The sequence below is a fragment of the Drosophila subobscura genome, chromosome U (genome assembly GCF_008121235.1).
Source record: "Drosophila subobscura isolate 14011-0131.10 chromosome U, UCBerk_Dsub_1.0, whole genome shotgun sequence".
In the NCBI taxonomy this organism is placed as follows: domain Eukaryota; kingdom Metazoa; phylum Arthropoda; class Insecta; order Diptera; family Drosophilidae; genus Drosophila; species Drosophila subobscura.
This window is the reverse complement of record NC_048534.1, coordinates 24,642,437-24,658,512: the sequence shown is the minus strand read 5'-3', so window position 1 is coordinate 24,658,512 and position 16,076 is coordinate 24,642,437. Positions and strand designations below refer to the sequence as shown.

The 16,076-nt window shown below is 41.9% G+C and overlaps 2 protein-coding genes across 2 annotated transcripts in view; one reads left to right on the top strand and one right to left on the bottom strand.

The window, feature by feature from the left end:
- Window positions 1-1,474: 1,474 nt before the first annotated feature.
- Window positions 1,475-16,076, bottom strand: part of LOC117900584 — a 47,577-nt gene continuing 32,975 nt past the window's right edge. Inside the window, exons 3-4 of the mRNA XM_034810994.1 lie at window positions 14,876-14,906; window positions 1,475-2,787 (exon numbers count right to left, since the gene is read on the bottom strand). Coding sequence (XP_034666885.1) covers window positions 1,930-2,787; window positions 14,876-14,878 — 861 coding nt within the window. The 5' untranslated portion in view covers window positions 14,879-14,906 and the 3' untranslated portion in view covers window positions 1,475-1,929. The remainder of the gene's footprint in view (window positions 2,788-14,875; window positions 14,907-16,076) is intronic.
- LOC117900583 (probable cytochrome P450 310a1) lies at window positions 11,120-13,232 on the top strand. The gene is made up of 6 exons (XM_034810993.1): window positions 11,120-11,803; window positions 11,862-11,978; window positions 12,039-12,220; window positions 12,284-12,514; window positions 12,570-12,824; window positions 12,883-13,232. The coding sequence occupies exons 1-6, from the start codon at window positions 11,313-11,315 to the stop codon at window positions 13,071-13,073; spliced, it is 1,467 nt and encodes a 488-aa protein (XP_034666884.1). The 5' UTR covers window positions 11,120-11,312; the 3' UTR covers window positions 13,074-13,232.

The window sequence follows — 16,076 nt, the reverse complement described above, 5'->3', positions numbered from 1 at the left end:
CTGGGAGTTGTCCATGTAAACTTAACTGCACATTATTCAACGCGAATGCAAACACAGAAATTGTAGATTTTAATTGTTCAACATGAAATAATAAATGTGCTGCATAATGGCATTTATAATGGTAATATACGCAAACAGACATAAAACAATAAAACGACCATAAAATGCAAGCCACAGAAAGACAGAAAGAGATTGTCCATGGATGGCTCCATGGTGGCCAGTGGCTAGTGGCCACTCTTGACTGCCACACGATGTGTCTTAATTAGCATAAATGTGCATCGTGTGGCACTCTGCTTGCCACTTGGTTATGCAACTCCAGCAAAGAGCCAGTGCAGCAGCAGCAGCAGCATCAGCCTTAGTGTCAATCAGAATCAGGCTGCCGTTTCGCTCCAACTCTGACAGAATCCACTCATTCTACATGTCCAACATTTGGTATTCCAATGGTATTCCCATCCCATCCCCACTTTGGATGCATAATTATGCGGGAACTCGTAATGGTTTTAATTGTTATTGTAATTGGTGGTGCATTTCACTGGCAAAATAATTGAGACATGAGGGTTAAATGATTGAAGTCTGATACGAGTACGGCACCGACTCGCATTCCTGACATTTATTTGTGGCCAAATGACAAAGAGTAGAGATTATTGGCTGGCTTTTGCTTAATTGAACTTATTTGATGGCATTTAATGAATTGTCTTTAATTGTTTGAATGATTTTTGGGCTACCTTTTGATGTAGGTTTACGAAGTGCAATCGGTAGGCATTTCATATTTTGTGCAATAAAAGATAAATTGAATGTGCTTAGAATTGAGTTCAAAAAGGATCAAATATTTGCCTACTTTAAGAGGATTTTTGAGCTAGAATCCAAGTACTTAAATGCCGAAGGAATACATCTAGTGATTTCTGAAGATAGCTGTAGCTCCGCTGGTATATTTTTAAGATTTCTAAGACTCTAACCATGTAAATCCTGAGACTGTCTTTTGTCATTGCATAACATGAACCAATCCAAATGAAATATCTATATTTTATAGAACATATTTCAACTGTTTTTCTTCTAAATCAAAGACCTTCAATATCATCTAAAATTTCTTCCAAATTAGCTCCACTTCATGTTGGTTTTTTCTCTCAGCTTTATTTGATTTTTCGCAATGTGTTTTTTGTTTTGCTTATGCAAAATATGAAGTTCAAGTTACATAAATCATTTCATAGTTGTGTCAGATGCAATGCTTACAGCTACATATATAATATATAGATAGTTATAGCATATATAATATATTCATAATATGATACATAGATTTTAAAAAACATTTATATTTGTGTCGATTACAAAACAAGCATTTTCTTTTATGGTATCAAAAACATTTTTGCAGCAAATTGCAAAATGGACATATGCAGATTACATACTTGATGTAAGTATGGGGGATTATCGGGCACTATATATACTATATGCTATATGTATAATAATTATGGTTATGGTGTGTCTTGTGTGATATTAGAAAAGGTTTACAAAAACTTCGCATCGCTTATTGACAATCGTTTATTAATCGCTAATCGCTTGAATCGTTCGTTAAATCGAATATATTGGATTATAGAACTATAAACGTTGAAAACTTCTCTTCCGCTTTGATTTTTAATTGTTTTTTTTTTGTGTTTTCTCTTCTCCAAATGCTAATGTTCATATTTCTAGGTTTTTTTTGTAGACGCCTAAATCGTATCACAGATGAATGTGTGTGCCATCCGAGAACTCTACGCTCGGAGCACACACATTGGCATAACTTAGGCCCGAAACGTGGCTATAACAAAGATATATCTTTAATCTATAACTCTATCAACTAAAAGGGATGATCGCTGGAATCGGGGGGGTTGGCTGCTGGGCTTAATTCTGCCACCAGAGGGCGCTCGTGTTCCAGATCCACGCGCCCGACCCTACTCAACGATGCTGCTGTGGATTGTGGGGGCCAAAGGCCTGCATGCTGTAGTACCGCTCACTATCCTCCTTCACCACACTGGTCACATGATGGAACTGGCACGGATGCGAAATCTGTGACTTGGGCGGCAATGGGGCGGCCTTCGCGCGCTTTTGCTTCTTCTGCTTCCGTGTGCCGGGCACTGTCAAGGCAATGTTCTCCGGATCACTGACCAGACGCTCCACATGCTGCCACAGTTCGCGTGCCGCGTCTGTGGAGTCAAAGCTGAAGCCAATCATCTGCTGGTGATTGCTCGACAGGCACATGGTGTGAAAGGACGGACCCGCAATGCGATAGTTGGACAAGTTGTCAATGCGATCCGACCAAAGGGCAAAGCACGAGCCACGCTCAGCCAGCACAAGGGTCACTCGTGGCATGGACCTAGCCCGGGAGTTGCCCTTGTCGTGGAGGATTACGGGTATGCCCGTGAACACCAGACGCCAGTCGCCATCGTTGCCAGTTCCCTCGTACAGATTGGCCAGTGCTCCACTGACAAAGATCTCTGTGCCCAGTCCCCCGAAGAAGCTCTCCACCTGCCCGCGCTCGTAGTCGGAGAGGTTTGTGTTGCTTGTGGTGTCCGTGCTGATGGTGTCCGCGTCAATGTCCGATGCATTGTACAGCGATGTGGTGCCATGGGCGCTGCTCCGCTGTGCTGACGAGTGTGAATGGGCGCCCGACCAGTCCGCGTGGAGTATCAGCTCATCCCGCTGCTCCGATGAGGCCGATGAGAAGCCTGTGCCATCGCTGGACTCTGATGGTGGGGCCGAGTCGCTCACCGAGCCCAAACGGCGACGTGTCTCTGGGGCACGACCATGCGGCATCTACAAAAAAAATAAAAGGGAAAGAGGAAAGAGGCGACAGAGTGCCAAATTAGATTTCTGTGGCTAGAGAGAGCTTTTTAGCAGCGGTTTTTGGTTCGCTTTTCGTTTTTCGTTTCGGTTAAAGTGGAAACAGAGTTGCATTTCCCTCCCCACTAATGCAATTCTCGTTTCTCCATTGTAGTCACTTTTTTTCGCTATTTTGTGGCACCTCTTTTGCAGCCACAGTGAACAGTGCAAAAAGTTGGCAACCAAAAAAATGGAAACAAATTTCCAGCACGCGTTTTGGCTTTATTATGCTACCCTGTATTTTTTAGGGTATGTTGTGTGCGAGGAAAAGGTAGTACCCGAAGCTATTTGTCAACCCACAGAACCAATAACATCAAAAAATATTTTCAACGAATTTTTAACCATTTTTAAGAGCGGTTTTTAGGTACCTCCCCGTCGCCCATTGCCATTCCCTTGCAACATTTCCACCTCTCCTTTTTTTGCACTCTAATTTGTTATTTACTTTGTTGCAATTTGCCACTGCTGCGACCAAGTGAAAACAGCAATAAAACAATCAAAATAAATACTATTTCCATTGCGGTCGCTCTGCTGGAAATTAAACACAATCAATTTCCGCTCCAGAAACTCCCAGCCAGCAAGCGAATCCACAAAATGTTCACATTTTACTCAACTCAATGAACTCCGATGAACAATTTGCCAAAATTCATTTACTTAAACAATTCCGAAGATGATTAAATAACCATTTTGACATTATGAGTAATTGTTCATTCAATCAATCAATTTGTGTGTCTTCGGGGAGCGAACATTTCTTGAGACAGAAGAGTTAAATGTGTGCGAATTTAATTTAATTTTGGAATATTTCTTAGAGTGTTAATTATAGATGACCAGGGGATAACAAGTTAAAGGAGTTGTCTAATGGAAAGTGTGTGTTCAATAATTTAGGGAGCGGCTGAAAATAATCCTCTGCATACAGTTCTACCCCCAAAAATATTCAAAATTAAACAAACCGCACCCAAGGGGAAATCTCGTTAAAAAATATACACTAAAATCAAATTAAAACTATATTTCTTTCACACTTTCATGTTTGATATTTGCACAAAAAACTTTATGCCAATTTTCCACCAATTTTTCATCGTAAAAAACGTTAAGCCAATATTTCTTTTAACCAATTTTGCACCTTGTAAATTTCATTTAAATTGTAACCAAATATAAACAGAAAATAGTCTCGTATAAGCAAAAACCAATTTGGTTGGTTGCATTCCACCAGAACACATTCCCAGCATTCCCTCCCACTCCCCCATGCCACCGAAACAGAATCTCCATATCAAAGAACTCACGTTCCATGCAAATACCTAAAAAACCTGGAAAAAAAACGAAAGAAAAAGAAAAAGTTGAGCGTAAACTACTACGTGTACTTATGTACATCCAATTTACAGGCAGGCAGGCAGATCCAAAGGGCATAACTAATGAATCAGGAGCGTTATAATTTTGCTAGACCAAAAAGTTTTTTGGGAAGTGCCACAGCCGCTAGCACGTGGACATGGGAGGGGCACGTTTTAATTAACGCCACAAAATTGCAGGTCACGGCGTAATTAAATTATTTAAATTGCTAATTTTTGCCAACCCTCCGGCCCCGCTAGAGCAGGAGAAACCTGTAAAGTTTTTAGCGTTAAAATGGAAAGTGCTAAACACTTGAACGTGTCTTTAAATTCGCTCTCCCTCCACCCCGAGAGACGTGGCCAACAATAAATAATAATCAGCAAATATGTTTGGGGTCGGAGGGAAACCCTGGAAAAGTGCTTGGCATTTCAACAAGGGGCGGCGACAAACTTGTGGTTGGGGCTGGCAGGAAATTTGTCCAGGACACGCAGGAAGTTGCTCTGGAAATGTACGAGCATCTCGTACATCCGTGGCGCTGCTTTTGGCACACTTTTAGGCCCAAGCCATGGCCAGAGAAAAAAGTTTTGCAGAAGGAACAAACTTTGTTTGTTTGGGGCAGGCCACAAAAGTTATGCGGCAGAGGGTCGCTTCCCTACACAGGGGATGCTGCAACATTAACACGGTTATCTATAATTTACACGCACAGGGGAGACGGAGGACAAACCTTAACTGCGGTGATTCTTGGGCAAGCCTGATGCACATTTATTGTGCTATTACTTTTACCGGAACCTAGATGTCCTCCACGGGGAAGCGACGGCAGCGACGTTCCCTTGAGTACTTTTTTACGTGTCCCCGCCGGGTTCGGCCAGCAACAAACAGCAAGAAAAAAAGTTTATATATATGTCTGTATATACATATATCTTGAGGGTAAGATTAATTGCCTCACTTTGCCTGCTAGTCTCCAGCTCCCCAATCTTTGGCGAAATATATTTAGTGCCGAGATTTATGTGGCTTCATTACGAGCGCCCACCCAACATCCCAGCCACCCACTCGGGGACTGTCTCTAGGGGCGGGGGGTAGAGTGAGAGAACCTTTTGTCTATATCGAACGTTTTGGTCAAACAATTAAAAATGTTGTCCCTCTTTTGCTTTGCTTTTCCTACCCATTAATTGTGGTTTTAGTGGGGCATATTCTGTTCCTTTGGCAACATGCATAGGCAAGAGTTTTGCTGCCTGCGCCTCCTTGTCGCTCTTTGTCACAGTGTGGCTTAGCTGTCAAGGATATTTTCCCTCGCTCTTCACTGCTTCATTCTCCTTCAGTTTTTCCTATTTCCAATCAATCGATAGCTGCTAGTCGCTATACCAACCGCATGTTTATTTTCCTTTTGTTCTCACATCTAACTCTCTGTTGGGGACATTTTTATTGTTGTCATGGCAGCCGCCTGCCAAATGAATATTTAATGCCACCAGTCACCCCCTACAGACCAAACGCCAACCCTCTATGAGTCCTCCCCCATTTGCATGTCCTTCCAGTTGGCCTTCAGCGCTTTCGAATCGAATGGGAAGCCGCAAGTTCAATGTCAAATTTTTCCATCGCTCCACGCAGCGTATGCGTAATTTTTTTCCTCGCTGTTATTTATGGCCTCGTGTGTATTTTGAGCTAATAATCGACCAAAATCAACAACGCAGAGGAGCCACACAAAGAAAAAAGGCAAAGGCTTGCTGGCTGTTATTTATGGCAATTATATTTAGCCGTATACAATTTGGCAATTAATTGGGGCTTTCGTGCTGCTCTTGGGGGCTAAATTGCTGGGAGGTTGTCCACACGAAATGAGCGAAGATCTACGCCAAAAGATAAATCAAATATTTGTCTGTGCGCTTGGGAGATCAGTTGTAGGTGAAGGTAAAGGTTTATCAAGGGAATCTGTAGGGTAAATATTAAAGAAGATAAAAGACTGAGTGAGGTTTTTACTCATATAAAGGCTAGAGATAAATCAATTCCTTAACCAATTTCCTATAAAATTTCCCCTAAAAGATGGCCTGACGCTCTATCCATTAATAACCTTAAAATTGCTTGAAAACTCCAACACTAACGCTTTAAATTTCCGCCTAAACTTTATTAAAGAACGAAAAACACAAAAATCATTTTCAGGTCAAGCCTGAGCCACGAGCACGCCCCGGGGGCACTGAGCACTGGGAAACTGTCACAAAATTTCATATTTCACTTTATTTGTTGTGTCGTTTGACAAATGTTTGAAATTGACAGGCCAAACAAGAAATGGAATGAATGAGAATAAAATACAGAAATACCAAAATGAAGCACCAAAAGAGCCAAAGCGAATTTCAGATACTCTTGGCATCAGATACATATCAATCAAAGCTATTATTGGCCATCAATCAAACTTATGATTCACTTGAATTGTCAAAGAATTTTGCCAGCCATGGCAGCCCCCTCGCTGCACACGGCTTTCCCCCCAGTGGGGCAGGTCAGTGAAAATGTTGACATGAAAAAAGAGAGCCAGTCACAAACAGAAATCAAACAATTTGTTGCCGACTTGCAACAATTGCGTACCGTTAGCTGCAGGAGGGGCAAGCTGGTGGGCGTGCCCGTGATTTCTAACAATGGCTCGGGCAAACTCCTACAGTTTAACCCGACTCTCAACCTTTATGTTAATTTCTGGTTCATTTTGGAACTGGTTTCTGCCATAGATCTCTCTGCGCTTTATGGAAACTCACTCAAGTGCATCGGGAACTACAACTATCAGGGGACGGGCGGCTACGTGCAGTGATTTAATTTTTTCAGTCACTGGAAATTCAATTAAAATGCACAAAAGCCTCTCCGTCTCGCCTGGCCAGGGCCTGACCTTCTCTTTCTCTCTCTCTCCGCCCCCAAGAAGAACCCAAAACCAATTATTGTTATAGCCGCTCCACGTGCGAGCATGTGTATCCCCCAAATAATAAAAAACAACAGCAAAAAAGTGCTGCAAGTTAAATTGAATTTGTTATTAAAATCCAATTTACGTAGAGAGAAAATTTGCATTTGCATCAAGTGCCTTGGCGCTGACACTTCCTTCAAACACCAGACAGAAAGTTGTATATCAAAATGCAGACTTTAAGGATGTATACATACATATGTATATGTAAATATGTATACTCGTATGTACATATGTATACATAAGTGGTTCCTGCCACAAATCGCGCATTTGCCAGCAGCCAACAGGAATGTCATTTATTTTTTCTTCCTCACTCTCTTCTCACACGACAAATGCGAACATTTTCATAACAAACAACCAAAATATTTTTTCGCATAAACATGCAAATTTCTCACTCAAACTTGGCGCATCTCAACCTCAACCGCTGTTTACCCCAAGCCCCAGCCGCAGCCCACTAGCGGCTCTCCTCTGCTCACTGGTTGCACTCATCATCTCAATGAGTAATTTGCATGTAAATATGAGAATACATATATATTTGTTTATATATAGTATGTTTTACGCTGTTTGCTTTTTAGCATTTGTTCATGAACTTCACAGTAGATTCTGTGATGGAGAACAAACGTGAAAAGGGGTGATATTTCGACTAGAAAATACCTGCTACCGAAAAAAGGAGAACCTAAAATATTTCCAATGCATTTTAAAGAATTTATGGAGCATGGATAATGGAAAATGTATGGAGCAGCGAATGTAGTTACTTAGTAACTATAATTCTAGTTCTCATTGAGACTAATAAACATGGCCCTAATGGAGGTGTTCCTTTATCATCAAGAATCAATACACATAATGAAATCACAAACCTTTCCTTACACCCATTTCATATGTACATTTTCACGACTGCATTCCCTTGTTCTCTCATGCCCATACTCGTACTCTTTCCAGGGTACGTGCACCAACCATATTTCAAACAAAGCTTTGCATTGTCAACTATCCTACAGGGAGCGAGTGCCAGGATGTGTCCGGGAGTGGGAAGATGGGGCAAGCATATCCGACTATAGCTTGTCTGTCAAGTGGCTGACTAACAAGTTTCGTTTTCGTCGCATCTCCTTCCCCATCCACTGCGTTCTCTCACTCAAATTTCATTGTACTCTGGGGGCCCCAAAACATTTTGATTTATGAGCAAATTAAAATAGCAAAAAAAGATGTAATATTTACGTAATTTTTCTTGGGAAAAAGCACAGTGGAAAAAAGCAGCTATAGGACATATTCTTTGTCGTGGAATAATTACCTTTTGAGGGAATATACAATGTTCGAACAGATGTGTGTGAGAATGTGCGAACAGAACGTGCAAAGTGAATACGACGACACGTGTCTGTGGCTGAAATAATGCAAAACAAATGCCTCATCGACTGAGTGAATCATTCAATTCAATCATTGAACATTTGTTCATTTGGATGACTAAAAAGCCATAACTATGAGCACAAAAAGGAGATTGAATGTCGGGCATTATAATTATAATTGTATAATATAATTGAATATGTGTTTATGGATATGGAGACTGACATTTACTTTTCTTTTTTCGTTGAAATAATCAGCTGACAATTTTTTAGAGATGTTCTTGAACTAATAAACTGTCAAATGGCAATGAGTATCTTGGAAATATATTTTGAAAATTGGTAAAACAAAACAGCAAAAGCCGAGACATCAGGCCGTTTTTCTGCACATAAGACTAGTCTTTCAGTCTCCATTTGGACCACTCTAATTACTTTAAAGTAAACGGTTAAGCAAAAACCTAAAAAAATTTAAGAAAATGAATCTTAAAGGGCAACTCCCTCAATTAAATATTATGTAATTTGCATACAAACTTGATCGTTACTCAATCTCCATCAAAAAACCATCTTGAAAGTTCTTTGGAAATTTGGCCGTAATTGTGCCCAAGCCCATCTTTGCCCCGATGCTGCTACAGGATCTGTCAAGTCATTTTGTAGCCACAAAAAGTGGGCAAACGCCACTGCAATATTTGCCAACTTCATTCAATTTCTGGCATGACTTGCTACTGTTCCTGATGAGCCATGGCAACAAGCTGTTGCTGGTGTAGCCACTGCCATGAGTTGGCACAAGGCCTCATCGATAAAGCAGATGCCCAGAGAGTACAGAGTCGGTTGTGCCAACTCAATAAAGTAATATTGGAATTGCTTTTGGCAAGCAGTCAATTGAAAGGACAATTGCCAGCAGTCAGTCAATGTGGGCTCGTTCGATTCCCAGATACTCCGATTCCCAGTTCCCTCACCCGAAACCCAATGAACTGCTAACCCAGGGCTTGTGAGAAATTCTGTGGCATAACTCCATGAAACCTGCTCCATATAAGCCGCAAATATATGCATGTATGGATGGCTGGGATAGGGGCTCATTTAAATCAAATTCCCAGGGGCAACAGCAATTATGTGCAGCAGCAGGCAACAAGTGGATACCTCTACCTCTCTTTCTCTCTCTCTTGCTCCTGCTTTCACCGCTCGCTCCGCTGGAAAATTGCCTCCGGTGTGGCAGCGACAATGCCAACAATTTTCATGCATTTTTAGTCGCAACTTTTTGTTGTTTTTTTTTTTACACAATTTGCATTTTTGCAACGAACGGTGTGGCATGCAAAGGGGCGTGATTAACAACTTCCCTTTTTGGGAGCAGGAATTGCCTTCGTGCACACTTGGTTAGGCACTGAAATTGACACTTTCGAGGCTACCTGTCTGGCTGCCAGTCTGGCTGTCTGTCCGTGCGGCTAAAACAATAATTGCTTGAAGGCAGAAAAAGCAACTGACAATAATGCGTAATGGAAATAATGATTGCGAAAGAGATTGCAGATTGTTATGAAAGTTTGCTTAGTTTGTTTATTGGAAATTAAAGTCTTGGATTACAAAAACAAGCACAGAAATTGAAGATTTTCCGCCATTGGAGGAGAGAAGTAGCAATGCCAAATCTTGCTGGTCTTACCCCATGAGTAATTCCAGCAAATTGCTTACTCAATCTAAACCTAAGCGCCATCATTAGTTGCTCGCTAAATTACCTAATAACCTAATTATAATTACCTACTATACAAAGCCAAACAAATCTCCCAACTATCAGACAGCTCATCCCGTATTTCTTTCATTTATTTTGTGCCAATCTGTTTCCAAGTGTTCACCTTAGGTGCTGCTCACCCGGAGATTGCCATGCAATGATCTCTGCCTCTGGCAGAACAATTTCTTCTGATAAGAGTCTGTGACGAATGCGCTGTCTAAGGGAGAAGTACAATAGCACTCGGTACTCGGTACTAAGTAGCTAATAGATGCTAAGTCTTATCTGAACTAAGTATAAGTAAGGGAGGGCATGCCACTTGTCAGCTCAGACAGAGAGAGGAAGATGTAGGGAGAGCGAGAGACTGAAGCAGGAATGAGTATAGAATAAATATAGTAAAAGGGAGACGACTAAATTCTACCTCGAATCATATATCTAAAGATATAATTTTCTTTATCTCTTAGTTTAGATCTTCTCCAGTCTACTCCTTGGTTATTATGAGATCTTTATCCATGGTAGATCTTCCTTCCACCTCCTCGAACTAACTCTCCCTAGCTGCTCCCCTGTTCCTATATACCCCCACCCAACACTGAGCATCAAGTATCACTTTTGGAACACCAAAAAACTTGTCCAGACTTTGATAATGACATGGTACATGGCAGCCGCTGCTGTATAAATTATTATCAGGACGTGCAGCGAAGGGCAGCAGGCAGCAGCCAGACGCTGGAATCCCATTATCAGGCAAAAACCACGTGCGAAAGAGACAACAAACAGTGGCTTGCAGGGCGCAACAGAGTCAGAGACAGCAAGAGCGGGAGAGATAACTGAATGTGATAGCATGTGGCCGGCATGCTTTGTGTGCTTCGATTGAATATTGTTTTTGGTCAGACAAGATTGACTTGCAGTTTTGTCTTGTCAGTTGGCAGACGAGTGCCGGTCCGATCGCGACTTTCGATTTCGTTCATCTTCATCCAGGGCAAACATTCGAGGCAGTCAGGCAGGCCAGCCCTGCCAACTCATAGTAATTATCTGTGAGACAAGACGAGACGAGAGACGAGAGACTCTTTCTGTGATCCCCGTGGCCGACTCTGTCCTCAGTCTATCAAGGCCCGTCAGCGTTTCAACAACATCTTCAAAGAACTTCACTTCACTTCCCAACGACATGTGGCTGCTGCTGCCCATTCTGCTGTATTCGGTGATCTTTCTGGCTGTGCGACACATCTATAGCCACTGGCGACGCAAGGGCTTCCCCTCGGAAAGGGCCGGCATCTCGTGGTCTTTCCTGCATCAGGCCTATCGTCGGGAATTCCGACATGTGGAGGCCATCTGTGAGGCCTACCAGACGGGCCGTGATCGTCTCTTGGGCATCTACTGCTTCTTTCGGCCGGTGCTCATCGTTCGCAATGTGGAATTGGCTCAAACGATACTCCAGCAGTCGAATGGACACTTTAATGATCTCAAATGGGACTATGTCAAGGGCTACAGGCGATTCAATCTGCTGGAGAAGCTGTCGCCAATATTTGCCACCAAACGGCTGTCGGAGATGTTTGGCCATGTGCAGCGTGTGGGAGATCATTTGACAGCCCATTTGCTGCACTTGGAACAGGCACAGGTTGGGACCCTGGAACTGGATTTGCAGCAAATGTTGAGAGTGTGAGTGGGAGTCTTGCAAAGCAACCAAAAGGAGACATTCTAAGAGATTTATTTTCAGTTATGCCATCAACATTATAGGCAATCTTATCTACGGTTTGGATGTCAACAACTTTGAGCAGAAGGATCACATACTCAGCAGCTATGTGAGCGCAGGACATGGCAGTTTGCAATCATTGTAAGCCAACAAAAATCCTTCTTTGATTTTTATTTAATCTCTATACTTAATCCCCCAAAGCACGCTAAGTCGCCTGCCACAGAAATCCTCCTTCACCTATCGTCTCAGAGATCTCATCAAGCAGGGCGTTGAGCACCGCGAGGAACATGGGCTTATACGCAAGGATATACTCCAATTACTGATTAGATTCCGCAATGGCAATGACATTTGCGGTGACAAGTGGCAAATAGATATGGATAATGGTGAGCTAGACACAGATTTGGCATTGAATCATTATCTCTGACAACTCTCTTCCTTCTAAACAGAACAAGACAAACTCTTGTCCATCAAACGCGTGGCCAAAGTGGCTGAGGAGCTGCTCAAAGTATCGCTGGATTCGGTGTCCTCTAACATAACACTAACACTCTTTGAGATACTACAAGAACCGCTCATAGTGGAGAAACTTCAAGCTGAAATCAAGGAACTAAGCATAGAGAATGGTTTGCTGAAGTTTGAGGAACTTGAGGGTCTCAAGTACATGGATATGTGTCTTAAAGGTGGGTCAAAGTAGACCTAAATTGGTGTAGAAATACAATCTTTCTCTCTCCTTAGAAACCGTTCGCAAGTACCCACCATTACCCATCATTGAACGCATTTGCCGCAAAAGTTATACGCTGCCCAACACTAAGTTTACGATTGATGAGGGCAAAACTCTGATGGTGCCCCTGCTGGCCATACACCGCGATGAGCGGTACTTCAGCGAGCCCATGAAATACAAACCTTTAAGGTTTCTACATACAGAAAAGTCTGCGGAGTGCCAGAGCAATGCCTTCATTGGGTTCGGCATTGGTGGAGCTCAGTGTGTGGGTAAGTTTTCAGCTACCCAAAACTTAGCCACCGAAACTAAGAAAATGTTTTCTCGCAGGGCAAAACTTTGCCAAAATGGTCATCAAAGTTGCGCTGATCAAACTGCTGCAGAACTTTCACCTGGAATTGGATGCAGCGCTCGTGGAGAACCTAGAAATTTCGCATCAGCCAGCACCGTTTATACGCACAAAAGATGGTCTGAAAGTCAGGTTGAAAAGGCGCGAAATAAAGCCGAAATTTTACAACTAAGCCAAAAGTAAATTAGGATCGGGGAGAAACTCTTTCAGCTGTTAAGTTCTTTCATTTGTGTGTGTGTGTGTGTGCTGTGTCCTTTTTCAACACTTTGTTGTTGTCCTGTGCGAGGCACCTAAAATTATGCTATAAATAAAATACAGTATATTACGGTCACAGCTCGCTCGAGGTGTTGGTGTGTGTTGCCTGTCGTTCCCTGTTTGCCATTCGCTTCGTTAGCTTTTGCAAAATGGCAAAGGTCCTGGGTGGCCCGAGCGTACGAGGCAGCGCATTAAATTCGTCACTCCAATGTGTCTGTTGTTGTTTACGCCAACTTCACCGGGTGATAGACACGGCATTGAATTGGATTGGATAGAGATACTCGTATGGAGATACAGCACATAGATAGATGGGCACATAGATAGCCGGAATCACAGCTCGGGCGTAAAAGACATGTGCTCCAATCTGAGCTCATCATTAAATTTGATTTGCTTCGTTGCCAATACAACATGACAGCCCCTGCTGCCAGAGGGATACCATTGCGGAGGAGTGTGTCATTTCCATGGCCAAAAGTCATAGTCTCAAAACACTCAACTCGTCGGGGGACCGGGGGGACTGACTGCCAATCCATTTCAAGTGTGCGTACGAGTACTCGCCATGGGCCAGGGCAATCAGGCCTAAGAGGCGCCTCTCTGCCTCTAATGATGCCGCAATTAGGCCGCATTATGGACACATTTATCATCCCAAAGACGGAGCACAGAGAGGGACCCGAAGTGGACAATGTCACAAACAAATGGACTCTAATGAGTGTGCCAAGTATTTTTACATTAATGAAAACTTTTCTTAGGTGGTCCCAGCCCGAAAACCCATCACAATAATTGGAGACTGAGCCCGGGCTAAGCTCCGAGATAAATGACCTGGAAACTTTTGACCAAAAATCGAGCACAAACTTTATGACTTTTGGTTGGCACGGGACCGGAACCCATTGGGCATTAAAATTGAAATTCAATCAAACCGACTGCTGGCTGACAGGCAGCCAGGATGTAACACAACAAATTTAAAGAGCCAAGAACAACGTGAGCTGTGCTTCGAAATAGACAACATTCAGAGCAAGTGGAGCTCTTCACATGAATACATACATGGATACATGTTGTGACCCAGTTTGGGTGTTGGTGGATGGTGCTGAAGGATGCTGCTGGTGGATGGTGCTGCTGCTGGCTGCTGGCGGTGTTGCCAGGGCAAGTGTCGTATATAAATTGCATGAGAGCAACCCGAGTCGAGGGAAATTCCTCGTGTTCTGGCTCCGTACCCAACTCCCTTTGGCAACATCTTCGCTGCCATTGTCCTGGTTACATTTAAACATTACTCATTCCACATTAAGCGGTCAAAATGGCAAGCTAGGAGAGCAACCCACTGACTCACAAGTTGAAAAGTTAAATATGGTACAAGATTTAGCGGGAATTTAGACTGTGGGAATACCTTTTAAATGGGAAAATCTAAGCAGAATTTTAGTCATTTAAATATTGCTCAAAAATGCTCCATAAATCGCTGTTGGCTTTAAGCATTTCTTTAATATTTTTTTCCCTTTTACAAACTTTCCCGTGAACCCAAAACACCTTGCAACTCCCCCACATACCCTGGCAAACAAAAAAAAGTACAAAGTTGCTGTCCTCGCTTTGTTTTTTGCTGGTTATAAAATATTCATTTCCCTTCGCACAAATTATGATATATTTTACCTCAGGGACAGACGGGGGAAACGGTTCCCTAAATACTGCTCGTTCTCATGTAAATTTGTACTCAAATTAGGGTTATTAACTTACCATAATTTCAAGATTTGTTTTTGCGGTTATGCTGCAATGAGAGAGAAGAAAAACGAGAAAAAGTTCATTACAAATGTGATTAATCAAGTTACATTTAAGGCCTGTGCTGTGCTGCGTGTTATTGAACTTAAATTTAAAAATAAAATAAGATTGCAACCGCAGCGACAAACAAACTTGAACTGCAGGCAAAAGTGAAAGATAAATTTGTTCAAAACAAATATAAAGCTCAACTTGAAACTGACATAAAAGGTTATCGCTGCAGTTGGCTTTTAATTAGCCAATTGACATCTGACTTTGGGTTCGAGTTGACTTTGGTTTTTGGCTTAGATAAAGTTGTATTTGTAGCTCAAATAAAATCACCTTAAATACCCCTAAATGGCTCGAAGAGGCTTTGGTATTTATTATCCCACAAGCACAGATAGAAATTCGAGATATTTCTGTTGTATTTTCCAACTCAAAGGTAAAGGCCGACAAAGGCAAACAGATGGCAAATATTTGCATGAGAAAAAGTTGCTCCGTTGTATGTGAGTTGAAATTGTTTGGTGAAATTTTAGTATAACAAATAACAAAAAAATGGCCATAAATTAGACAAATATTAAATGTGTGGGTTTTCGGTTAGATATTTTATACATTTTGCCAATGATATAATATGTTTTTTCGTTGCATTTATTATATAACAGAATATTTACAATAAATTATGCAAATAGCTCGCAATTGTTTTACTTTTTATTTGCAATTGTTGCACTTTTTATTCGCAATTGTTGCAGGTTTCTATTGGCATTTCTTTCAGTTTATATTTTATTTAGAGTTTAGTCGAGTGGAAGCAGCATTTTCATTTATTCATGAAAAAACACCAAAATGCAATTCTCTCTTTCACATTCCTTTTAATTGAACTAAAAACTTGTTCAAATTTCTGCACTTATAAGTGCAGACATTTTAGTCGAGTTTCAGTTGACTCCCCAACAATTATCTCCACTAATTGGATGAGAACTTTTCTCATTCAGAAAAAACAAGAGCTACCCACATGCCACAGCGTGTCCAAATAAACACTTTAACTGGCGGTCGTCTTATCTGACGAGTACATAACTTTTTCTACCCACTTAAAAAAAAGAAGAGCTCTTCCCAAAGTCAGATAAAAACTCAAATGGAGAATAAGTAAACCACGACCTCCGAGGGTCAGCTGTAATAAAACTAAGTAAAT

What these genes read in the sequence shown, in the direction of transcription:
- LOC117900583 (XM_034810993.1), top strand. Translation starts at nt 11,313, where the DNA reads ATGTGGCTGCTGCTGCCCATTCTGCTGTATTCGGTGATCTTTCTGGCT. An exon ending in CATGGCAGTTTGCAATCATT is followed by an intron (nt 11,979 to 12,038) that starts GTAAGCCAACAA and finishes AATCCCCCAAAG; the next exon opens with CACGCTAAGTCGCCTGCCAC. An exon ending in CATGGATATGTGTCTTAAAG is followed by an intron (nt 12,515 to 12,569) that starts GTGGGTCAAAGT and finishes CTCTCTCCTTAG; the next exon opens with AAACCGTTCGCAAGTACCCA.